The 25,759-nt window shown below is 47.7% G+C and overlaps 1 protein-coding gene across 14 annotated transcripts in view; it reads right to left on the reverse strand.

Annotated features, from left to right (window-relative positions):
• Positions 1-25,759, reverse strand: part of kif1aa (kinesin family member 1Aa) — a 342,099-nt gene that overhangs the window by 211,417 nt on the left and 104,923 nt on the right. For 10 of the 14 annotated variants that reach the window (XM_067994795.1, XM_067994796.1, XM_067994794.1 and 7 more), the window contains exons 6-12: positions 22,532-22,643; positions 19,591-19,668; positions 18,804-18,869; positions 17,931-17,948; positions 6,590-6,665; positions 5,502-5,580; positions 4,504-4,646 (exon numbers count right to left, since the gene is read on the reverse strand). In XM_067994795.1, the coding sequence (XP_067850896.1) occupies positions 4,504-4,646; positions 5,502-5,580; positions 6,590-6,665; positions 17,931-17,948; positions 18,804-18,869; positions 19,591-19,668; positions 22,532-22,643 (572 nt within the window). Of the gene's footprint in view, positions 1-4,493; positions 4,647-5,501; positions 5,581-6,589; positions 6,666-17,930; positions 17,949-18,803; positions 18,870-19,590; positions 19,669-22,531; positions 22,644-25,759 lie in introns of all 14 variants that reach the window. The other 4 variants (XM_067994791.1, XM_067994789.1, XM_067994788.1 and 1 more) reach the window with 1 other exon arrangement.

Below are 25,759 nucleotides of genomic sequence, written 5' to 3' on the forward strand. Positions count from 1 at the left end.
TCTTCGTGTGGAGAGTGTATACAAATGAGCCACTGAGACCAGGTACTGAGTCACACACAGGCCAGGTACTGAGTCACACACAGGCCAGGTACTGAGTCACACACAGATCATGTACTGAGTCACACACAGGCCATGTACTGAGTCACACACAGATCACGTACTGAGTCACACACAGATCACATACTGAGTCACACACAGACCACGTACTGAGTCACACACAGATCACATACTGAGTCACACACAGATCACATACTGAGTCACACACAGGCCAGGTACTGAGTCACACACAGGCCACGTACTGAGTCACACACAGATCACGTACTGAGTCACACACAGATCACATACTGAGTCACACACAGATCACATACTGAGTCACACACAGGCCAGGTACTGAGTCACACACAGGCCACGTACTGAGTCACACACAGGCTAGGTACTGAGTCACACACAGACCACGTACTGAGTCACACACAGACCACGTACTGAGTCACACACAGACCACGTACTGAGTCACACACAGACCACGTACTGAGTCACACACAGGCCACGTATTGAGTCACACACAGACCTTGTACTGAATCACACACAGATCACGTACTGAGTCACACACAGGCCACGTACTGAGTCACACACAGATCACGTACTGAGTCACACACAGGCCAGGTACTGAGTCACACACAGATCACGTACTGAGTCACACACAGGCCAGGTACTGAGTCACACACAGGCTAGGTACTGAGTCACACACAGACCACGTACTGAGTCACACACAGACCACGTACTGAGTCACACACAGACCACGTACTGAGTCACACACAGACCACGTACTGAGTCACACACAGGCCACGTATTGAGTCACACACAGACCTTGTACTGAATCACACACAGATCACGTACTGAGTCACACACAGGCCACGTACTGAGTCACACACAGATCATGTACTGAGTCACACACAGGCCAGGTACTGAGTCACACACAGATCACGTACTGAGTCACACACAGGCCAGGTACTGAGTCACACACAGGCCAGGTACTGAGTCACACACAGACCACGTACTGAGTCACACACAGGCCACGTACTGAGTCACACACAGGCCACGTACTGAGTCACACACAGGCCACGTACTGAGTCACACACAGCCCACGTACTGAGTCACACACAGCCCACGTACTGAGTCACACACAGGCCACATACTGAATCACACACAGACCACGTACTGAGTCACACACAGGCCAGGTACTGAGTCACACACAGACCACGTACTGAGTCACACACAGACCACGTACTGAGTCACACACAGGCCACGTACTGAGTCACACACAGGCCAGGTACTGAGTCACACACAGGCCACGTACTGAGTCACACACAGGCCAGGTACTGAGTCACACACAGGCCACGTACTGAGTCACACACAGGCCACGTACTGAGTCACACACAGGCCACGTACTGAGTCACACACAGGCCACGTACTGAGTCACACACAGGCCAGGTACTGAGTCACACACAGACCACGTACTGAGTCACACACAGACCACGTACTGAGTCACACACAGACCACGGACTGAATCACACACAGACCATGTATTGAGTCACACACAGGCCACATACTGAGTCACACACAGGCCACGTACTGAGTCACACACAGGCCACGTACTGAGTCACACACAGGCCAGGTACTGAGTCACACACAGACCACGTACTGAGTCACACACAGACCACGTACTGAGTCACACACTGACCATGTATTGAGTCACACACAGGCCACATACTGAGTCACACACAGGCCACGTACTGAGTCACACACAGGCCACGTACTGAGTCACACACAGGCCACGTACTGAGTCACACACAGGCCACGTACTGAGTCACACACAGGCCACGTACTGAGTCACACACAGGCCACGTACTGAGTCACACACAGGCCACGTACTGAGTCACACACAGGCCAGGTACTGAGTCACACACAGACCACGTACTGAGTCACACACAGACCACGTACTGAGTCACACACAGACCACGGACTGAATCACACACAGACCATGTATTGAGTCACACACAGGCCACATACTGAGTCACACACAGGCCACGTACTGAGTCACACACAGGCCACGTACTGAGTCACACACAGACCATGTATTGAGCCACACACAGGCCACGTACTGAGTCACACACAGGCCACGTACTGAGTCACACACAGGCCACGTACTGAGTCACACACAGGCCACGTACTGAGTCACACACAGGCCACGTACTGAGTCACACACAGGCCAAGTAGTGAGTCACACACAGACCACGTACTGCGTCACACACAGGCCATGTACTGATTCACACACAGGCCACGTACTGAGTCACACACAGACCACGTACTGAGTCAAACACAGGTCATGTACTGATTCACACACAGGCCACGTACTGAGTCACACACAGGCCACGTACTGATTCACACACAGACCACGTACTGCGTCACACACAGGCCAGGTACTGAGTCACACACAGGCCACGTACTGAGTCACACACAGGCCACGTACTGAGTCACACACAGGCCACGTACTGATTCACACACAGGCCACGTACTGAGTCACACACAGGCCACGTACTGAGTCACACACAGGCCACGTACTGAATCACACACAGGCCAGGTACTGAGACGCACCACGTTCTGGCCCACACTGGTGTTAGGTTGAATCAGCAGTCTGTGCTCAGTTAGCTCATCCCTGCCAGGGCTATTATCAGACCCTACGGGTCACCTTCACTCCCCTTTTTCTCGACAGACGAGGATCAGCCAGGGTCCCTGCTCCTGATTGCGTCACAGGGAGCCACACTGGAAATGGACAAGTGTGGAGATTGGTTGGTGTCAGGATTGGGCTGAGCAGCGATCCCCTTAATGACTAAATAATCTGACGATACTTACAAGTCTTGCCTTACGCACGGAGTGCGGCTCTTGGGTGATGTGGTGGAGGAGCGCCAGGCGTGGGTGGAAGTGTACCCACCATGGTCAGAGAGGAGGAAAGTTTCCCACAGACTGACGCTGGGCACTTGCATTCAGACTTGTTTGTTCTCACCCTCGACAATGACCAAGGAGCAGAGGCCGACAGGATAAAAAAGCTCTTTGTCTCATGCTGTGTTGTGAGGGTGTGTGTGTGTGTGTGTGTGTGTGTGTGTGTGTACACATGCACGTGTGTGTATGCACGTGCGCGTGAGGAAAGCATCACAAGCTGCTACTGTACTACTCCAACTATTTACACACATTTTCTTCCACTTCTTTTGTCATCGGGCACCGGAGTCACTGAGAGGCCAGAGAAAGGAGAGAAACAAGGGTGAGAGGTCAGAGTCCATAAAACAGCTTCACCACCACAGCATCCACAGAAAGAAAGAAACACTTTGCCTTTGCTTTTGCAAAAACAGATTCCTGAGGAAACATCAAAGAGACGGAAAAAGGTTTGAAGAAACTGCAGGAAGAGGTGGGGTTGGGAAAGGAGGTCATGACAGCACACAACATAGCCCTGTAAAACCATTCACTCCCGCCCTACTTCAATATAGTGTTGAGCGTGTAGAGGGGAAGGATTCCTTTTGTTGCTATGTGTGGTGACATCATAAATGTGTCTGTGAAGACTGTTCCTGTTCAGTGAAATCCTAAACACGTTACACATGGGAATCAGTGGAATCCTTGAACCCTGGAGTTTTACATTCATTGTAATTTTGCTGGGTACCTAGTAATGGATTTGCCAACCAGCACTTCACAAATTGTTTTCTTAATTAATATTCTTTGGCCCCATTTTTAAATTCACTTTTGGTTAAGGTTTTCCATTGCTGCATATTCTGTGGGTTTTCTCGGTACGAGCAGCGCTGTCCTTCATGTGGATCAGACGAGAATGGGAGAGGTGGGGTTTCAGGATTTCTTTCCCATATGAAAACACTGGGAGTGTACACTGAATTCAGCCAACCAAGTGCTCCCCATGTTTTCAATTTGAGGACCACCCTCTGGGCGTCGATATTATTTTATACATAATAAAAAAGTCGCCTGCAGCGCCCGTCCATCGCACTGCAGATGTCACACACCAGACGTCACGCACCATGTGTCACACACCAGACATCACACGCCCGCGTCACACGCCCGATGTCGTGCAGCACGCATCACAAACCAGACGTCCCGCACTACGCGTCACACACCAGACATCACACCTCACTACAGGTACAATACAATCTCAAAATTAAAAATTAATAATGCCCGTCACTGCAGGCTAAAATCTACAAGCAGTTTCAACTGCCTTTTGATTGACCTGGTCAGTTCAGAAAGTAACTATTGTTACCTGTATCTGCCCATTTAGAGCAGTGGCCTCAAAAAAGCCGACCAGGTTAGCAGCCACACTCTCGATCCGAGATTACCGCTGAGCACCGGCACAGGGGATCCGCCAGTGTTAAGACATGCGTATATGGGGTGGGGGAGGGAGGGAGGAGGGGTCTGACTCTTTCTGTGACTCAATGATACACTGCTGCTTACGGTCGATAATGTCGCCCAGTCCCTGCGTGCAGAGCAGATCTCTCAGCCTGGAGACTTCATCCTTCAGCTCCCGGATCAGCTTGTTGTTAGGGTCTTCGTTAATGACTGCGTTGCACCGGATCTGTTTGGCACGATCAGCGTACCTAAGGAGCAGAATAAACCAAATGGCGTTCATTGTACTGAGTTACGGACCAGCGGAAGAGTTGGGAAGGGAACACGGGACAGGAAATAGTCTCAACTCCTCCAATGCTTCACCACTTTCTCCCCACCGGACCCCTATTACCACCTGGCTCCTTCCCCTCACTCATCCCTAATTCAGCTGCTCCCACCCCAAGCCCTTAACTCAGCCCCTCACCCAGTCCTTAACCCAGCCCCTCCCCCAGCCCTTAACCCAGCCCCTCCCCCAGCCCTTAACTCAGCCCCTCCCCCAGCCCTTAACCCAGCCCCACCCCCAGCCCTTAACTCAGCCCCTCCCCCAGCCCTTAACCCTGCCCCTCCCCCAGCTGTTAACCCAGCCCCTCCCCAGCCCTTAACCCAGCCCCTCCCCCAGCCCTGAACTCAGCCCCTCCCCCAGCCCTTAACCCAGCCCCTCCCCAGCTGTTAACCCAGCCCCTCCCCAGCCCTTAACCCAGCCCCTCCCCCAGCCCTGAACTCAGCCCCTCCCCCAGCCCTTAATCCAGCCCCTCCCCCAGCCCTGAACTCAGCCCCCCTCAGCCTGTAACCCAGCACCCCCCCAGCCCTTAACCCAGTCCCTCCCCCAGCCCTTAACCCAGCCCTTAACCCAGCCCCTCCCCCAGCCCTTAACCCAGCCCCTCCCCCAGCCCTTAACCCAGCTCCTCCCCCAGCCCTTAACCCAGCCCCTCCCTATCCCAACCTTTAATCCAACTGCTCCTCCCCAGCCTTTAACTCAGCCCCTCCGTCCCCCAGCCCCTCCCCCAGTCACCCCCTTCCTCCAACCCACCACTGACACAGCCTGGGACAGCCGGTCTGTTCCGTACCTCAGGGTACTGAGCGTCTCATCATAGTTGATGTCGGCTGGACTGAGGGCTGCCACCATGGCCGTCCGAGAATTACCCCCTGCAGAGAAACAATGTGTTAAGTCCAGTGTCATCGACCCCCCTGCCACCCCCCCCCCCCCCCGCCCCCGAACACTTCCTTCTCATCTTTAACAATTTGATTGTTTAATTCAGCCACCCGGCTATTCCTCCATAAGCTCTGACTGCACTAGCAGTGACAGTGCCAATCCTGGGCTGACCAGTGGGAGGTGCGAGTGCCACAGTGGCCCAACATGACCCACCCGCCCAGTATCTATTGTACCAGGCCTTTCCTACTCTTCCACTGAAACTGGAAGGTGTGTGTCTGGATCACTAACTCCACTGTGACTGCTCATTCAGTGCTCCCCACCACTTCCCGTACTGACCATCTGGAAGCGTTAACTAGTGCTGCCAGTCTATCCTCTGACAGGCAGGTTGAAACAAATCCAATGCATTTCGTTTGTGGCTATTTCTAGTGAGAGGAGACTCTCACCAGGCTCAGTTGGTAGCATTCTCGCCTCTGAGTCAGAAGGTTGTGGGAGCACGAAATCTCGGCCGACACTCCCAGTGCAGTACTGAGGGAGTGCTGCACTATCGGAGGTGCCGTCTTTTGGATGAGGCGTTAAACCGAGGCCCTGTCTGCCCTCTCAGGTGGATGTAGAAGATCCCATGGTACGATTTCGAAGAAGAGCAGGAGAATTCTCCCCGGTGTCCTGACCAATAGTTATCCCTCAACCAGCACCTAAAAACCTACATTACAACAGTAACTATACTTCAAAAAGTACTTCAGTGGTTGTAAAACGCTATGGGACGTCCTGAAGATGTGAAAGGTGCTATATAAATGCAAGTTTTCTTTCTTTCTAATGTGTATCGAGGTCTCAGGGTGGAAGGACCGTGAGCAATTCATAGTGTTATCCAGTCCCCCTCAGCAGCTCTTTCTAAGCATTACTAATGGCAGCCCCTGCTAATGTTAGTTATTGTGGAAAATACAGTTGCCCCTAGTTACCTGCTACAATCAGTAAACAGTTCTACGGAGCGAAGGGATTTCTTACCCAGGTTCTCTCGAAGCAGCCATGTCAGCACAGAGTCTCTGTACGGGATGAAATCTGACTTCTTCTTTTTCTTGTTCTGCTCAGTGTCAAACGGGAAAAAAAATATTTCATAAATAGCCCACATTAATGATTTTGGATTAGACACACCAGCTGATTGTGTTAAACAGCGATCAGATTCTCAAATCAGAGTGCGTTTTGCAACCCATCTCTCCTGAAGGCACTGATTCCCCACTGGGGTACAGTCCCACCAATCTTTCCATGTGACACGCCGTAGTGAGTGGCAGCAGACCGTGGGCAAAGGATGGATAAGAACTTACCCATCCTGTCCTCACCCAGGTCCAGAGGACTCCCTGGATAGGTGCAGTGACTCGACTCCAGTTCTTTTCCCCTCTCTAGCCCAAGATCGCCCAGGCTAATTGGACTTCAAGTGACTTAAAACAGAATCTCTAGAAGTAATCTCTATAACCAAGAGGCAAAGGCGCTGTGACATAAAATGAAGCACGTTTGTCTAAGATACAGCAAAGTAATGGCTTCTTTGATTCCAACACGGTACATACGGTCCTCCAAACCACTACTGCCCGAGTAATGGGGCCGTCGGGGGCGGGAGATAGTCAGGAGCTGTTACACTGACTCGCTGGCGATCACCATCACTCCCGGGCTATCTCACCGGTGATCACCACCACTCCCGAGCTATCACACTGGTGATCACCATCACTCCCAGGCTAGCACACCGGTGATCCCCATCACTCCCAGGCTAGCACACTGATGATCACCATCACTCCTGGGCTAGCACACTGGTGATCACCATCACTCCCAGGCTAGCACACTGGTGATCACCATCACTCCCAGGCTAGCACACTGGTGATCACCATCACTCCCGGGCTAGCACACTGGTGATCACCATCACTCCCGGGCTAGCACACCGGTGATCCCCATCACTCCCAGGCTAGCACACTGATGATCACCATCACTCCTGGGCTAGCACACTGGTGATCACCATCACTCCCGGGCTAGCACACCGGTGATCACCATCACTCCTGGGCTAGCACACCGGTGATCACCATCACTCCTGGGCTATCACACCAGTGATCACTATCACTCCCGGGCTAGCACACTGGTGATCACCATCACTCCCGGGCTAGCACACTGGTGATCACCATCACTCCTGGGCTATCACACTGATGATCACCATCACTCCCGGGCTATCACATCGGTGATCACCATCACTCCCGGGCTAGCACACTGGTGATCACCATCACTCCCGGGCTAGCAAACTGGTGATCCCCATCACTCCCAGGCTATCACACTGGTGATCACCATCACTCCCGGGCAATCTCACCGGTGATCACCATCACTCCCGGGCTATCACACTGGTGATCACCATCACTCCCGGGCTATCTCACCGGTGATCACCAACACTCCCGGGCTATCTCACCGGTGATTGTTAATTGTATCATGTGATTTATATCAATTAATGTTAATTGTATTTAGGTGATGTGTGTCAATTGGAGACTCTCTTGTATACTTTTTATATGAGAGCTTATCGAGGGTGTGGTGTGGGTATAAATGTGGATCTCTGTGGATAAAGGCTTGGAAGCAACTGAAGACCAGGCTCTAGTATTCTATCCTTCACCACTTGGTTATCCAATTTATTACATGGTAGCAGAGGATGGTTGTCTAAAGGTGGAAGTTGAAAACTACGATTTTTTTTGGACATAAAAACAAAACTTGAAAGCCTAGTGACCATTGTGGAAAATGGAAGAAAACAAGTTCAAATCGTCGAGGTACGATTTCCCTCCCATGTTCTCGGAGTCTGAACCCTATGACCAGTGGAAGAATGAGGTCGATAGGTGGACATGGGTTATTACTCTGCCAAAGAGAAAACAAGGCATGGCATTGGCATTGTTGCTTCCTGAACTAAATAAGATCAGAAGTAAGGTATTTTCTGGGATGCTTGCCGATCTTTTGGATAATGATGAAGGTTTTACCTTTCGAATAGAATTTCTGGACCAAATCTACAAGAAAGATGACCTGTTAAGTGTCTATGAGGCCTGGTCAGCGTTTGATAAATTTCGGAAAATGGACAGTCATTCAGTGGAAGAGTATATCGTGGACTTTAACAAATTGTTCAAAAGGTTGACAAAGTTCAAATTGGGAATTCCTGGATCGGTACTAACGTTTAAATTAATGGATTATGCTAAGACGACTCATATGGACAGGCAATTGGTCCTAACTGGCATCCTGTTCCAGGAAATGGAGATTCTGGTGGATCAAATGTCTGCTGCTTTAAAAAATTTCCTGGGGAAACAACCATTCCCTTCAGCCTTCATGGAACAAATGAGGCCTTTCGTTGTGACACAAAGAATAGAAGATCAGATGGATACCAGGTTTCGAAATATTCCCGATACTAAATGCAGGCACCAATCCAGGTTTCAAAATTTTCAAGAGACTGGACACAGGTGTTGATATGACAGAAGGATTAAAGACAGCCAGATTGGTGATGAAAGGAGGTACAGCAAATCCAGCTATATCAACAGAAGATAAAATTGGGCCAGTAATAACGAGTGAATGAATCCCAGGAATGCCCAAGGAAAAATCAGTAGATACTTTAGATGTGACTCTAAGTATCGTCATGAGGCAAATTGCCCAGAGCGAAGATGCAGGATCTTTGAAATGATGCATGAAGTAGTTCTGAGGAAGAGGATGAAGATAATGATGAATGTGAACAGATTATACCGGTCACAAGGAGTTTTAATCCTGTGATGAATGTATTAGTAGCGGATTCCTTTAATTGTGTGATGTTAGAGCATGTACTTCAACTGTATGCAGGGTAGATTGGTTAAAATGTCATCTTGATTCACTAAGTAGTGAGGATCAACGCAAGGTTAAGGAATATCAAAGTTCTACATGTTTCAGGTTTGGAGTTGACAAAACCTTGAGGTCACTCAAGAGAGTGGTAATTCCATGTAAGATAGCTGGAGTAAACCATTTTAAAGTACGGATGTAGTCTCTAGTGAGATACCGATGCTTTTGGGTAAATCTTCCATGAAAAAGGCAAAAATGAACTTGACATGGAACACGATGAGGCAATCATTATTGGGAAATCAGTTGATTTGCAGTTTACCCAGTCAGGGCATTATTGTATCCCCTTAATAAAACCTGATGTTTCTTAACAGCGTGTTAAACAAGTATTATTGGCATCAGGTGATAAGGATAAGAGAGAAAAAAAACTAATTGTCTTAAAGTTACAGAGACAATTTGCCCACCCTACTTGAAAAACGTTTAAAAATCCTGCTAAAAGATGCAGGTGTAGTTAATGAGGAGAATACAAGGCTAATAGAAGAGATTAGTGAGAACTGTGAAATCTGTAAGAAGTACAGATGGACGCCCTCACGTCCTCTTGTAAGTATTCCATTAGCACGTGAGTTTAACGAGGTAGTTGCCATGGATCTAAAGGTATGGAACAAAGACAGAAATGTTTTCATCTTACATTTTATTGACTTGACTACGAGATTTAGTATTTCTACGCTAATAATAGTAAGGAGAAGGTGGTTATTCCAGATAAAATTATGGAAAAAGGGATAGAGACTGGACTAGGGACACCAGCAAAGTTTTTGACCAATAATGGAGGTGAATTCGCGAACGCTGAGTTCAGAGATAGGTGTGAGAATATGAATGTAATTTTCATGAATACAGCAGCTGAGAGCCCTTTTAGCAATGGTCTTTGTGAGAGGAATCATGCTGTGATTGATAGCATGGTGCATAAAATTTTGGCTGATTGGGACAGAGTGTAAATTGTCATCTGCCCTAGCATAGGCAGTTCATGCATAGAATTCTTTTCAGATGGTTGGAGGATATAGTCTATGGGCACAATCCCAAATTACATTCTGTTCTTTGTGATAATCCTCCTGCTCGAGAAGATACCACAATTAATGCCATTTTTTTCTGAGCATTAAAATGCTATGCCTGCAGGGAATAGGCTTTTATCAAGGCTGAGATAACAGAGAGAATTCGTAGAGCTCTGAGGCATCGTATTAGATCATCTGAGACAGAGTTCAATTCAGGAGATTTGGTATACTATAAAAGAGAGGGTCATTGGGAATGGAAAGGCCCTGGTAAGGTAATAGGTCGTGATGGTAAGACAGTACTTGTCCAACATGGCAATCAAACTGTTAAGGTTCATTCCTCATGATTAACTGGAATTAATTATAAAATCTCAGACTCTGAGCAGTTGATAGAAGTAAACGAGACACCTTGTGCCTCAGATATTCATGATTCTTTTGATGAGGTTCTTGAGGTACAGACTGAGGTAGATCAAGGGCTGGACAGTGGTAATGTCAGTGATCAAGAAACACATGACAGAGCAATCGCATCCACAGAACAATTACCCAAAGTGGGGACACGGGTGACATATGTTCCAGAAGGGACAAATGGATGGAGGGATGTAACAATTTTGGGATGTGCAGGCAAAGCTACTGGTAGGTTTAAATATTGCTTGAATGTTCGAGATGATGGCCATGGAGTGAGGTCCATGGATGAGCAGAATGGGGTAAAAGAGTGGAGATTACGAAAGCGGAGTACAAGTAGTGATAGGGAGTCTGGAAGTGAATCTCATGTCAAAAAATGATGGCGAACTAGAGATGAAAGTGGAAGATCTCTCAGTAGTAGTCCCTACAGACAGAGAAGTGGAAGTAGAAGACGTAGCTTGACTAGACCAGACAATGAAACAAAGAACACAGAACAGAACTAGGAGCAGAAGTCCTCATGATCGGGAAGTTTTGGTGGCTGCCAAAAAACTTGAGGATAAACAAGTAAGAGAGGCAAAACAAAGTGAGTTAGATAGTTGGAAAGAATTTGGAGTTTATTCTGAGGTAACAGGTAAGGGTCAACCAGCTTTGTCACATAGATGGGTTTGTACTGAAAAAGTCCTTGCAGATGGGACTTATAAGGCTAAAGCGAGGTTGGTAGCTAGGAGTTTTGAAGAGAAACTGGGTGATACAGATGTTCGAGTGGATTCTCCCACTGCTGGAAAGGTAATCTTAAAAATCTTTTTGGCTTTTTTGGCAACATATTCATGGGGGTGTAGCTCAATTGACATAAAAGCTGCATTTCTGCAGGGCGATACTTTTCAGAGGGAAGTGTTTCTGAAACCACCGGAAGAAGCAGTGGATGCAGAGGGAAAACTATGGAAACTAAACAAATGACCTCTATGGCCTGAATGATGCTTCCGGGATATGGTATTTTTCGTGAGATCTGTTTTGCTGAAAATCGGTTGTGTTGAACTAAAAGCAGATCATGCAATGTTTTATTGGTATCATGATTGAGAACTTCCAGGCATCTTCATGATGCATGTTGATGATTTCTTATGGGGGGGGGGAGGGTACTGCGGAATTTGAGAAATTCATCATTAATAAGATTAGAGTAGAATTTAAATCGGGGAGTCAGGCCTCCTAAAATTAAATATATTGATTTAGATATTAAGCAGAGTGGGTCTGGTTTAACTTTAAATCAACAGTCCTATTTAGAGAGTGTTACTCCCATCCTGGTTAATCAGACTCGGTCATCACAGAAAGGTGATGTTATATCTAAAGAGATAGAGCAATTATGAAACTTGATTGGTCGGTTGAACTGATTGTGCACTCAGACTAGACCAGATGCTAGTTTTGATGTGTTGGAGTTAAGTACATCAATGAAACACCCCACAGTAGAGAGTGTTTTAAGGGCAAATGAAACATTACGAAAATTAAATATAGATAAATGCATACTTAAGTTCCCATCCTTAGGTGACCCAAAGAAAATGAAGCTAATTATCTTTAACAATGCTTCACATGCTAATCTTCCTGATGGGTATTCCAGTACAGCTGGTTTCATAGTGTTTCTTATAGGTGAGAATGGGAAATGTTGTCATTCAGCTTGAGAAGCTAAGAAAATAAAAAGGGTTATTAAAAGCACTCTGGCTGCTGAAACACTGGCTCTTGTTGACTCAGTGGATATGGGATTCTATTTGGCAATTATTTTGAGTGACATGCTGTACAATGGGAGTACTGAAGATAGTATACCCACTGAATGTTATGTAGACAATCATTCATTGTGGGATAATGTACACTCTACGAAAAATGTGAGTGAGAAAAGATTATGGATTGACCTTGCTGGCTTGAAACAAATGCTGGGGAGAAAGGAAATCTCTAAAATTAAGTGGGTGGATTCATGCCACCAACTGTCGGATTGTTTTACTAAAAGAGGCACATGTACGGAAAAATTATTCGGGGTCCTGGAGAAGGGTCACCTCACAATGTAATGCTTTGAATAGTGTAAGTTGTACAGTATGGAAGATTTTGTTTTTTGAAATTTTTGTTTGTATTGTATATATAAAGTTTATTTTTTTTAAATTTGAAGAGAGAGAAGGGAATCTGTTAATTGTATCCATAGGATTTATATCAATTAGTGTTAAATGTATTCAGGAGATGTGTGTCAACTGGGGACTCTCTTGTATCCTTTCTATATGAGAGCTTATCGAGGGTGTGGTGTGTGTGTGTCAGGGGGATCTCTGTGAATAAAGGCTTGGAAACAACCAAAGACCAAACTCCAGTGTTCTATCCTTCACCAATTGTCTATCCAATTTATAACAGTGATCCCCATCACTCCCAGGCGATCTCACCGGTGATCCCCATCACTCCCGGGCTATCTCACCTGTGATCCCCATCACTCCCGGGCTATCTCACCTGTGATCCCCATCACTCCCGGGCTATCTCACCTGTGATCCCCATCACTCCCGGGCTATCTCACCGGTGATCCCCATCACTCCCGGGCTATCTCACCGGTGATCCCCATCACTCCCTGGCTATCACACCTGTGATCCCCATCACTCCCGGGCTATCACACCTGTGATCCCCATCACTCCCGGGCTATCACACCTGTGATCCCCATCACTCCCGGGCTATCTCACCGGTGATCCCCATCACTCCCGGGCTATCACACCTGTGATCCCCATCACTCCCGGGCTATCACACCTGTGATCCCCATCACTCCCGGGCTATCTCACCTGTGATCCCCATCACTCCCGGGCTATCTCACCGGTGATCCCCATCACTCCCGGGCTATCTCACCGGTGATCCCCATCACTCCCTGGCTATCACAGCTGTGATCCCCATCACTCCCGGGCTATCACACCTGTGATCCCCATCACTCCCGGGCTATCACACCTGTGATCCCCATCACTCCCGGGCTATCTCACCTGTGATCCCCATCACTCCCTGGCTATCACACCGGTGATCCCCATCACTCCCGGGCAATGTCACCTGTGATCCCCATCACTCCCTGGCTATCTCACCTGTGATCCCCATCACTCCCGGGCTATCACACCGGTGATCACCATCACTCCCAGGCTATCACACCGGTGATCCCCATCACTCCCGGGCTATCACACCGGTGATCCCCATCACTCCCGGGCTATCACACCTGTGATCCCCATCACTCCCTGGCTATCTCACCTGTGATCCCCATCACTCCCGGGCTATCTCACCTGTGATCCCCATCACTCCCGGGCTATCTCACCTGTGATCCCCATCACTCCCAGACTATCTCACCTGTGATCCCCATCACTCCCGGGCTATCACACCTGTGATCCCCATCACTCCCTGGCTATCTCACCTGTGATCCCCATCACTCCCTGGCTATCTCACCTGTGATCCCCATCACTCCCGGGCTATCTCACCGGTGATCCCCATCACTCCCGGGCTATCTCACCGGTGATCCCCATCACTCCCGGGCTATCTCACCAGTGTTTCCCATCACTCCCGGGCTATCTCAACAGTGATCCCCATCACTCCTAGGCTATCTCACCGGTGATTCTCATCACTCCCGGGCTATCTCACCGGTGATCACCAGTGATCCCCATCACTCCTGGACTATCGCACCGGTGATCCCCATCACTCCCGAGCTATCACAGCAGTGATCCCCATCACTCCCGGGCTATCTCACCTGTGATCCCCATCACTCCTGGGCTATCTCACCGGTGATCCCCATTACTCCCGGGCTATCTCACCGGTGATCCCCATCACTCCCGGACTATCTCACCGGTGATCCCCATCACTCCCGGGCTATCTCACCAATGATCCCCATCACTCCCGGGCTATCTCACCGGTGATCCCCATCACTCCTGGGCTATCTCACCAGTGATCACCAATGATCCCCATCACTCCCGGGCTATCTCACCGGTGATCCCCATCACTCCTGGGCTATCTCACCGGTAATCCCCATCACTCCTGGGCTATCACACCAGTGATCCCCATCACTCCCAGCCTATCTCACCAGTGATCCCCATCACTCCCGGGCTATCTCACCGGCGATCCCCATTACTCCTGGGCTATCTCACCTGTGATCACCAGTGATCCCCATCACTCCCGGGCTATCACACCGGTGATCCCCATCACTCCCGGGCTATCACACTGGTGATCCCCATCACTCCCGGGCTATCACACTGGTGATCCCCATCACTCCCGGGCTATCTCACTGGAAATGATGGTGGATGTGGTATCCGTCCTTCCATTTTGAGTAGATATATTCACATTGGATGTTAATGATAGGAAAGCAGCAGCCAATGGATTTCTCGACATTAACGCCTTAGCATTGCCGGTGCAACCGACTGCAGGACAACTGCTGCATGAGGCAAGGCTGGAGATTTATAGAAACTGACTTTAGCCAGGACTGTTGGCCATGATATGTTGTGGCAGGTGCTGCAGCTAAGAGGCACAAATATTGTCGGAAACCCACAAACACGTAAAATGAGTTTGACCCTGGAACATCTGCTGAGGTCAGCACTCGCTGGGACAGGTGGGAGCACATCTGTCCGCATCTCTGATCCCGTGACTTTTCTGCTGGATCGCAAAATCCAGGCCAAAGTGTTACAATACCAGCCTCATTCGCAGAAGAACATTTCCTACTTTATTTTAATACAATTGTTGCAAAGTTTTGCCTCAGCCTGGTATCTGAGTGAGGGGCCACGTCATTCAATTCAAATACAAACATCTCATGGGATTGGTTTGAATATATAATTGATTGACTGTTCTTTGAGTTTAAACTAAATTTAAATTGGCTTGATCACAGTTGCATTCTGGAACGTGTATCTCAGCCTGTCTGGTTCAAATTGGAGAATCTGCCTAAAGTCTTTGGAGAGAGGTAGCCAGGCTTGGAAGTTTCCGTAGATGATAAGGAAAAGCATGGCCGTATAAGAATATTACATATATTATAGTTTAGTGCTGCGATTCCAATTATTATCTATTCACTCGAGGAGATAAGTTTAAAAACTCCTGGAAAATCTACAGCTCATTACCGTTCACTTGCTTTTTAACAGTTTAACAAATTAGTTTCACAGTTAAAGCCTAAGTCATAATCTAGTATGGTGTTATTATTCCACCTCCCAAAGACAAGGAAGATCTTCTGAGGTCACCAGATAAAACCAGTAAGCCAAAACAAAGTGGGAAATGTTCTGTGTTCAATCCCTGGTCACGTTACCGATTTATCTTAATATCTGTCAAGTGAAAGCACTCTCTGGAGCAAAAGGCATATGGGTTCACCTAAAGGAGTGGCCTGAGATGCTGAACCCCTCCCAAAGATATCCAGGATTGAAGAAAGAGCAAAATACCACCCCCCCCCACCAAAAAAAACACACACTGTAACCTTCGTGAAGCCCTCACTGTACCATCCAGCCAGGAACTTGCACCGTGTGATAACTGTCCACTTTGTTCCTGCAGCCTCTTCCCTGTAGAGGTTTGGAATTATTACATATAATTACATCGAACTTACAGCACAGAAACAGGTCATACGGCCCAACTGGTTTATGCTCCACACCAGCTTCCCCCTCCCTATGTCACCTAACCCTATCAACATATCATTCTATTCCTTTCTCCCTCATGTGTTTGTCTAGCTTCACCTCAACTACTCCTTGCGGAAGTGAGATCCACATTCTAACCACTCTCTGGGTAAAGAAGTTTCTCCTCAATTCCCTATTAGATTTATTAATGACTATCTTATATTTATGGCCCCTAGTTCTGGTCTCCCCCGCAAGTGAAAACATCATCTCTACATCTACCCTATCAAACCCTTTCACCTCTATCAGGTCACCCCTTAGTCTTCTCTTTTCTAGAGAAAAGAGCCCCAGCCTGCTCAATCTTTCCTGTTGGGTATAATTATTGCATGCGTGCCTGCCCTGAGAGCAACATGGCTCAGTTTGCCAACCTTGAACTTCAGCTGACTTCAAAGGCAGTGTGTGTATTTCCAAACTGATGGCGAACCAGGGTCTGTGCTCCTTTCCTCCCCTCCACCTTCTCCCTTGATTTGCTAAGGTACAGCTCCAGGGGCCTCAGTGGCCCACTTGTACCTCACCCAAGTGTCAGAGCAATGGGAGGCATTCAAGGGGGAGATTCAAGGGGTTCAGAGCAAACATGTTCCCACAAAGAAAAAAGGGTGGGACTGCCAAATCTAGAGCCCCCCGGATGACAAGGACCATACAGGGTAAGAAAAGGCAAAAAAGGGAAGCTTATGTCAGACACCAAGAGTTTAATACTGCAGAAAGCCGAGAGGAGTATAGAAAGTGCAGGGGTGAAATTAAAAAGGAAATTAGGAAAGTAAAGAGAGGACATGAAAAAATACTGGCAAGTAAAATTAAGGAAAACCTAAAAATGTTTTATAAATACATAAAGAACAAGAGGATAACTAAGGAAAGAGTAGGGCCTATTAGAGACCAAAAAGATAACCTATGTGTGGAGGCGGAAGATGTGGGTACGGTTCTTAATGAATACTTTGCGTCTGTCTTCACAAAAGAAGAGGACGATACAGAGATTGTAGTTAAGGAGCAGGAGTGTGAAATATTGGATGGGATAAACATAGTGAGAGAGGAAGTATTAAAGGGTTTACCATCTTTGAAAGTAGATAAATCGCCAGGATGAAATGTATCCCAGACAGCTAAGAGAAGCTAGGGAGGAAATATTGGAGGCTCTGGCCATCATTTTCCAATTCTCCCTGGCAGGAACCATTTAAAAAGTACTTGGATGTGCACTTGAAGTGCCAGAGCCTACAGGGCTACAGTCCAAGTGCTGGAAAGTGGGATTAAGCTGGATAGGTCTTTTACGGCCAGCATGGACACGATGGGCTGAGTGGCCTCCTTCTGTGCTGTAACTTTCTATGAAGTGGTGAACTCTTCATGCGTGAGCCCAGGCAGTGAGTGTCAGCACGCTATTTCACTGAGGGCATCACAGCTAAGCCTGATCTTGATGTGCCCTGAAAGATAAGACAGGTTGAACCCCATTAACATGAGTGTCAGGGAGTGAAGCATTGTTCATACCTTGTTTGATCCAGAATCCTGTAAGAAACAGATAAAGGAAGAAGTTTATTGAACAGGTCGGAGACCCAGCATACAGCATATAACTACAGCTACTCCACACACCCAGAGCACATTACTGACTGCATAAGAAGCAGTGAGGAGCCGACCATTACAGGACAACAGGATCGCAATTGGAGACCAAGCCTCACCATCAGGACCCCTTTTAAAAGAGGAGTCTCTCCATCAGGACCCCTTTTCGTGAGGCAGTCTCTCCATCAGGCCCTATTTTATAGAGAATCTATAAGGACCAATTTTAACATGATGAAGAATTGATATCAGTCCTAAATTTGACTTTTACTTGTTTCAACATGTGTCCCCTTGTCCTACACCTGCAATTTACCTTTTATGGATTTGTTTTCCATTTACAATCTTTTAAAATCTCTGTGAGATCGCCCGCCGGATCTCTAAGATCACATTGGACACTCTCTAAGATCACCTGTCTCACACCTTTTAAGAATGAAAGGCTAAAGCTTTTCCCGTCTTTCCTCATAATTCAGACCTTTAATACTAGGGATCAGCTTTGTGGCTCTTCAGTGCACTGCCTCCTGTGCTATAAAGTCTCCTTTGTGTCTCGGCGACCAGGACTGGACACAGTAGGTAGGGTCTGCCCAGAGCACTGTACAGTGACTTCCTCTGACTTGTATTCTACTGTTGTGGCTATAGAATTTAACATTCCACTGATTGTTGCTCTGCATTGCTTGGACATGTTAAACATTGATTCTGCTCAGGCTCCTTGGTGTCTTTCAGCTTCATCCTTGGTTATTTCAACATGGAGTAATGACAACATCCTCACAATACCATAACAACTCTAATAAAGGAAATGGTTGCACTCACCACATCCGCCAGTGCTGAGATGACTTTGCCCAGGGTCGTTAGGGATTTATTGATATTTGCACCCTCCTGTATCAAAGAAAGAAAGAGACAACCCGCCATTAAACGGAGCAGGCAAAAAAACTTGAACATGCAGAGGCAATAATAAATTAAGTCTAATGTTCAACAACCAGAGACATAACAATTTGATAGAAATGGGTCGTTGAGTTCCTTATGAATAGATGGATGGATAGTTCACTAGGTATGTGGGCTGATGGATGGATGGTTTAATAGATAGGAGGTGGTTGGATGGTTTGATGGACAGGTGGATGAATGAATTAATGGATGAGTGGATGAATGAATTAATGGATGGATGAATTAATGTTTGAGTGGATGGATGGATGAATGAATCAATGGATGGATGGATGAATGAATGAGTGGATGGATGAATGAATCAATGGATGGATGGATGAATGAATCAATGGATGGATGAATGAATGAGTGGATGGATGAATGAACCAATGGATGGATGGATGAGTGAATGAATGAGTGGATGGATGAATGAACCAATGGATGGATGGATGAGTGAATCAATGGATGGATGGATGAATGAATCAATGGATGGATGGATGAATGAATCAATGGATGGATGGATGAATGAATCAATGGATGGATGGATGAATGAATCAATGGATGGATGGATGAATGAATCAATGGATGGATGGATGAATGAATCAATGGATGGATGAGTGGACAGGTGAATGAGTGGATGAGTGGAAGGGTGAATGGTTGGGTGGATACAAAGTCTCACCTTTAACCGTGTCCCCTTTGCTCCTGTGGAATCTGCCCTTTCACTTCCAGCGAGATCGACCAAGCTGATTTTACTGACCTATGGGATGAGAAGGTATTAGTAACAAAATAAGTAATTCCATGAAAAATCATAACATAATTCCTGATTTTCATTTCCTTCCCCCATTCTGAATCTCGCTAGAACTCTCCAGTATGTTCCTTGTACACTGTATATGTTACTGTATATACAAATTCTGTAGGAGCTCCACCACTGTATAACCTTTCTGTAACCCAGGCCATGTGTATCCAAACAACAGGGAAGGTAGTGTAGCACCAAGTCACTGGGTGCCAAGGCTCAGAGCTGGATTTGATGTTTCATATATTAGGTGCAGCCAGAGGCAAGATGTAACAGTCAATGCAGAACAGACCCATCAGTGGCAGAAACTGCATTATAACAGAATCATAGAAATTGCAGCACAGAAGGAGGCCATTCGACCCATCATACCTATGCTGGCAGCAGTTCCATAAGTGTAACTATCTACCTAATCCCATTTCACTGCCCTTTTCCCCATACTCTTTTATATTCTTCCTTTCAACACATTTATCCAGGTCCCTTTTAAATGATGGAGATGAAATTCAACTTTAAATCAATGGAAAGAAATGGCGGGCGGGGTGTGCGGCGGGCGGGGTGTGCGGCGGGCGGGGTGTGCGGCGGGCGGGGTGTGCGGCGGGCGGGGTGTGCGGCGGGCGGGGTGTAGGGCGGGCGGGGTGTGCGGCGGGCGGGGTGTGCGGCGGGCGGGGTGTGCGGCGGGCGGGGTGTAGGGCGGGCGGGGTGTACTGCGGGCGGGGTGTGCGGCGGGCGGGGTGTGCGGCGGGCGGGGTGTGCGGCGGGCGGGGTGTGCGGAGGGCGGGGTGTACTGCGGGCGGGGTGTGCGGCGGGCGGGGTGTGCGGCGGGCGGGGTGTGCGGCGGGCGGGGTGTGCGGCGGGCGGGGTGTGCGGCGGGCGGGGTGTGCGGCGGGCGGGGTGTGCGGCGGGCGGGGTGTGCAGCGGGCGGGTATATGACATGCGGGTATATGACATGCGGGTGTATGACGGGCGGCCAATCTGCTAACGCCTGTTTTGCCCACCCTGTAAAGTTGAATGTCACCTCTGATGTTATAGACTCGGCCTCAATAGTCACTTGTGGTAAAGAATTCGATGATCTAGGAACCCTCTGTATGAAAACATTTCTTCTAGCTTCTTCCTTCCTTCCTCTGGTGATAACCCTCGGTCTACACCCTCCCTTGTTACCAATTCACCAACCACTGAAAATTCATCACTATTTACTCTCTCAAAGCCTGTCATAATTTTGATAATTTGTATTAGATTCCCCCCATTATAACCTCTTCTGTTTCAATGAAAAAAGCATCAATTTTTCTAAACTTTCTCCATGACGATAACCTCTCATTCCTGGTGGTGCAGCGCCTGAAAGCTCCCTCTGGTGGATGATACAGACACAGCAGACAGTACAACAAACTGGGAGCCGATCTCTCACTGCAGCCAATGAACAAAGACCAAATTCAAACTGCTTATCAGCCCTTTACAGTTCATATTTTTCCCACTCTTCTCCCAAAGGTGCTGATGCTTGCTGGCTATAACATCATGGGCAACCACTGTCATTCAGTACTTCGCCCGATTGGCCATTTTTCCTGCGTGACCCTAGACCGTAAAGGGGAGGGGGAGGGAGGAATTTTAATTCTCTTCGTTCGGTAGGGACGGAGCAGGTGAGCAGTTAAGCAGTTAAAATGGAGCGACTCTGCATCCTGCTTCATTCCTGACGATTTTAACGCTGCTGGTTTCGGTAAAAGACAAGGCATTGGCCGTACTCAGGTGGGAGCCTCATGCATATATGCTAATAGGGGTCGTATGGGAGATGGTTGCCTTGTAGAACTCCATGCCTTAGACATTTCCCAGGCTGTAGGAGGATGCAAGAGACAGCAGAGAGCCTCTTGAGAGGAGAACAAAGCAAAACTATAAATAAACAAGAACAGCTCTCTAACCTAACGCTAACCTAGTCGTAAGCCCTGACAGTCGGTTTAATTTGCTAACAATAACAATTTACATTTATATGGCACCATTAACGTAGTAAAATATCCTAAGGTGCTTCACACCGGTTAATCAGACAAAAATTGACACCGAGCAAAGGAAGGAGATATTAGGATGGGTAACTAAAAGTTTGGACAAAGTGGTAGGTCTTAAAGAATGTCTTAAAGGAGGAAAGACACAGAGAGGTTTAGGGAGAGAACTCCAGAGCTTAGACGGCTGAAGGCACGGCCACCAACGGTGGGGCAAAGGGATTGAGGGATGCACAAAAGGTCAGGGTTGGAGGGACATAGAGATCTCGGAGGGTTGTAGGGCTGGAGGAGGTTACAGTGATAGGGAGGGGCGAGGCCATGGAGGGATCTGAACACGAGGATGAGAATTTTAAAATCAAGGCGTTGGTGGACCGGGAGCCGATGTAGGTCATCGAGTACAGGGGTGACGGGTGAACGGGGCCTGGTGCGAGTTAGGATACAGGCAGCAGAGATTTGGATGAGCTCAAGTTTATGGAAGACATTCCTTTTAAATTTGCCGTTTTTCTCATGACATAGATAGGCTTCTATTGATGGCTCATGCCCACCAGGAACTTGTTCAGACTGCCTGAAACAAGCTCATTTAGCGGTTATCGACGACTTTCTGTTTGAGCTGGATTTAAACTCAGGTATCAGAGAGGACAGGACAGTTCCCCATCAAAGAGTGACGACCTTTTTAAATTAACTGGATTTAAAACCCAACCCCCATGGTGGAAGGGCAGTGTCTCGCCCACTGCAGCATTTAGGCCTCCATCAGATGAGCAGACCTGCACCTCCCTTTCTGTCTCTGGGCTGGATTTGAACGGACAAATGTTGATGCGCTGATACCCTGCTCTGCTCATTTCCTTTACCTTCTCAGAGGATGAATCTGCTTTGGAGTCCTGCATTTTCTGTGTGAAGATGATGTTGAACACAGCGTGAGATCGACTGCTCGACTCATTCATATTTGTGGCAGCCACAGTTCTGAGGAGAGAGAAAAAAGAAAGACAAGAATCTGAGTCTGACCTCTCCCTTCTTTACATTCACTCCTTCACAGGGCTGCCTCTAGCTTTCACTTATCTCCACACTGTCTATTCTTTCATCCTCATCTCCTAGCAGTCGAAAGACTAATACTCTTTCCGATGACTTTTACTGCATGTCCAGGTCTCTTCTGTCCCTTATCTATCTTCAACTCAGATACTGACATCATCAGAGTTAGATCGGAACCTTAACTTGACTGAAGAGGTTCACATGTGAAGAAAGAGTTCTCCCCCGTCACTCCCATACAGGAGGAAATTGTTTGAAGCCTGTGACAGCAGGGGCAAGAGTCAATGAGAACAGGGGCAAGGGTCAATGAGAACGGGGGCAAGGGTCAATGAGAACGGAGGCAAGGGTCAATGAGAACGGGGGCAAGGGTCAATGAGAACGGGGGTAAGGGTCAATGAGAACGGGGGCAAGGGTCAATGAGAACGGGGGCAAGGGTCAATGAGAACGGGGGCATGGGTCAATGAGAGCGGGGGCATGGGTCAATGAGAGCGGGGGCAAGGGTCAATGAGAGCGGGGGCAAGGGTCAATGAGAGCGGGGGCAAGGGTCAATGAGAGCGGGGGCAAGGGTCAATGAGAGCGGGGGCAAGGGTCAATGAGAGCGGGGGCAAGGGTCAATGAGAGCGGGGGCAAGGGTCAATGAGAACAGGGGCAAGAGTCAGAGAGCAGGGGCAAGAGTCAATGAGAACAGGGGCAAGAGTCAATGAGAACGGGGGCAAGAGTCAATGAGAACGGGGGCAAGAGTCAATGAGAATGGGGGCAAGAGTCAATGAGAACGGGGGCAAGGGTCAATGAGAACGGGGGCAAGAGTCAATGACAACGGGGCAAGAGTCAATGAGAACGGGGGCAAGAGTCAATGAGAACGGGGGCAAGAGTCAATGAGAACGGGGGCAAGGGTCAATGAGAACGGGGCAAGAGTCAATGAGAACAGGGGCAATAGTCAATGAGAACGGGGGCAAGGGTCAATGAGAACGGAGGCAAGGGTCAATGAGAACAGGGGCAAGGGTCAATGAGAACGGGGCAAGAGTCAATGAGAACAGGGGCAAGAGTCAATGAGAACGGGGGCAAGAGTCAATGAGAATGGGAGCAAGAGTCAATGAGAACGGGGACAAGAGTCAATGAGAACAGGGGCAAGGGTCAATGAGAGCTGGGGCAAGAGTCAATGAGAACGGGGGCAAGAGTCAATGCGAGCTGAGGCAAGAGTCAATGAGAACGGGGGCAAGAGTCAATGAGAACGGGGGCAAGAGTTAATGAGAATAGGGGCAATAGTTAATGAGAAAGGGGCAATAGTTAATGAGAAAGGGGCAAGAGTCAATGAGAACGGGGGCAAGAGTCAATGAGAACGGGGGCAAAAGTCAATGCGAGCTGAGGCAAGAGTCAATGAGAACGGGGGCAAGAGTCAATGAGAACGGGGGCAAGAGTTAATGAGAATAGGGGCAATAGTTAATGAGAAAGGGGCAATAGTTAATGAGAAAGGGGCAAGAGTCAATGAGAACGGGACAATAATCAATGAGAACAGGGGCAAGAGTCAATGAGAGCAGGGGCAATAATCATCAGTGAGTGACTTGGGGATAATAATTATGAGTAAGCGACAACAGAGCTAACAGTATTCAGTGAATGAGAACAGAGGCAATATTTGTGGGGCATTATTCTTCAGTGGGTGACAGGACGGCTATATTTGTCAGTATGTGACATGGGGGCAATACTATTCAGTAAGTGATGTGGGGGCAATGGTGACATCAATCGCCAGGGAGTCCCAATAGACCATGGGGACAATTTTAACTTAACCTGCCTGGCGGGAGACTGATAGGATCAGATCGACCACCCGTTCTACACCTCCCCCTCCCCCCACAATTTTACTTACCATTGACTTCTTGTCGGGTTAGGTTAAATTTATGCCCCCCCCCCCCACCACCATCTCTTACTGACCACACAGTGGGTGGTCGATCATTCTGTCAGCCAGACGGTTTGAGGGCAGCAGTTTGAACGAATACTCCGTTAATAACTGTAGCTACCCACCATCGTCTTCCAATTTAAGCCCAACTTAGGGAAACATTATTTCAGTGAGCGAGTGGTCAATCCATGGAAGAGGCTCCCTAGGGAGACGGTGGAGGCAGTTAGTATTCGTTCATTCAAATGTAAATTAGAGAGATTTAATTCAGAAAGCAACATTTTGGGTTACAGTATAGGAGTAATTTGAGACATGTGTTAAGTGTAACATGTTTGGGAGGAACAGATGACTTTGGACCAATGGTTCCCAAAGCTCTCCACCACTGGGTCTGGTGTAGACTAATTGATAGAGATTTATTGCCATGATTAGTCAACAATTCCATTAAGATTGTAAAGGAGAGAGAAAACAGGGAACTACAGACCAGTTAGCCTGACATCAGTAGCAGGGAAAATGCTAGAGTCCATTATGAAGGATGTGATAACAGGACACTTAGAAAATATCAACAGGATCAGACAAAGTCAACATGGCTTTATGGAAGGGAAATCATATTTGACAAACCTACTGGAGTTTTTTGAGGATGTAACTGGTAGAATAGATAAGGGAAAACCAGTGGATGTGGTTTATTTGGATTTTCAGAAGGCCTTTGATAAAGTCCCACATAAGAGGTTAGTGTGCAAAATTAAAGCACATGGGATTGGTGGTAATATACTGGCATGGATTGAAAATTGGTTAACAGACAGGAAACAGAGAGTAGGAATAAATGGGTCTTTTTCCGGGTGGCAGGCAGTGACTAGTGGGGTACCGCAGGGATCAGTGCTTGGGCCCCAGCTATTCACAATATATATCAATGATTTGGATGAGGCAACCAAATGTAATATTTCCAAGTTTGCTGATGACACAAAACTAGGTGGGATTGTGAGTTGTGAGGAGGATGCAAAGAGGCTTCAAGGCGATTTAGACAAGTTGAGTGAGTGGACAAATACATGGCAGATGCAGTATAATGTGGATAAATGTGAAGTTATCCACTTCGGAAGGAAAAACAGAAAGGCAGAGTATTATTTAAATGGTGCTAGATTGGGGAATGTTGATGTACAAAGGGACCTGG

This window comes from Heptranchias perlo, chromosome 13 (genome assembly GCF_035084215.1).
Source record: "Heptranchias perlo isolate sHepPer1 chromosome 13, sHepPer1.hap1, whole genome shotgun sequence".
NCBI classification, from domain to species: Eukaryota; Metazoa; Chordata; class Chondrichthyes; order Hexanchiformes; family Hexanchidae; genus Heptranchias; species Heptranchias perlo.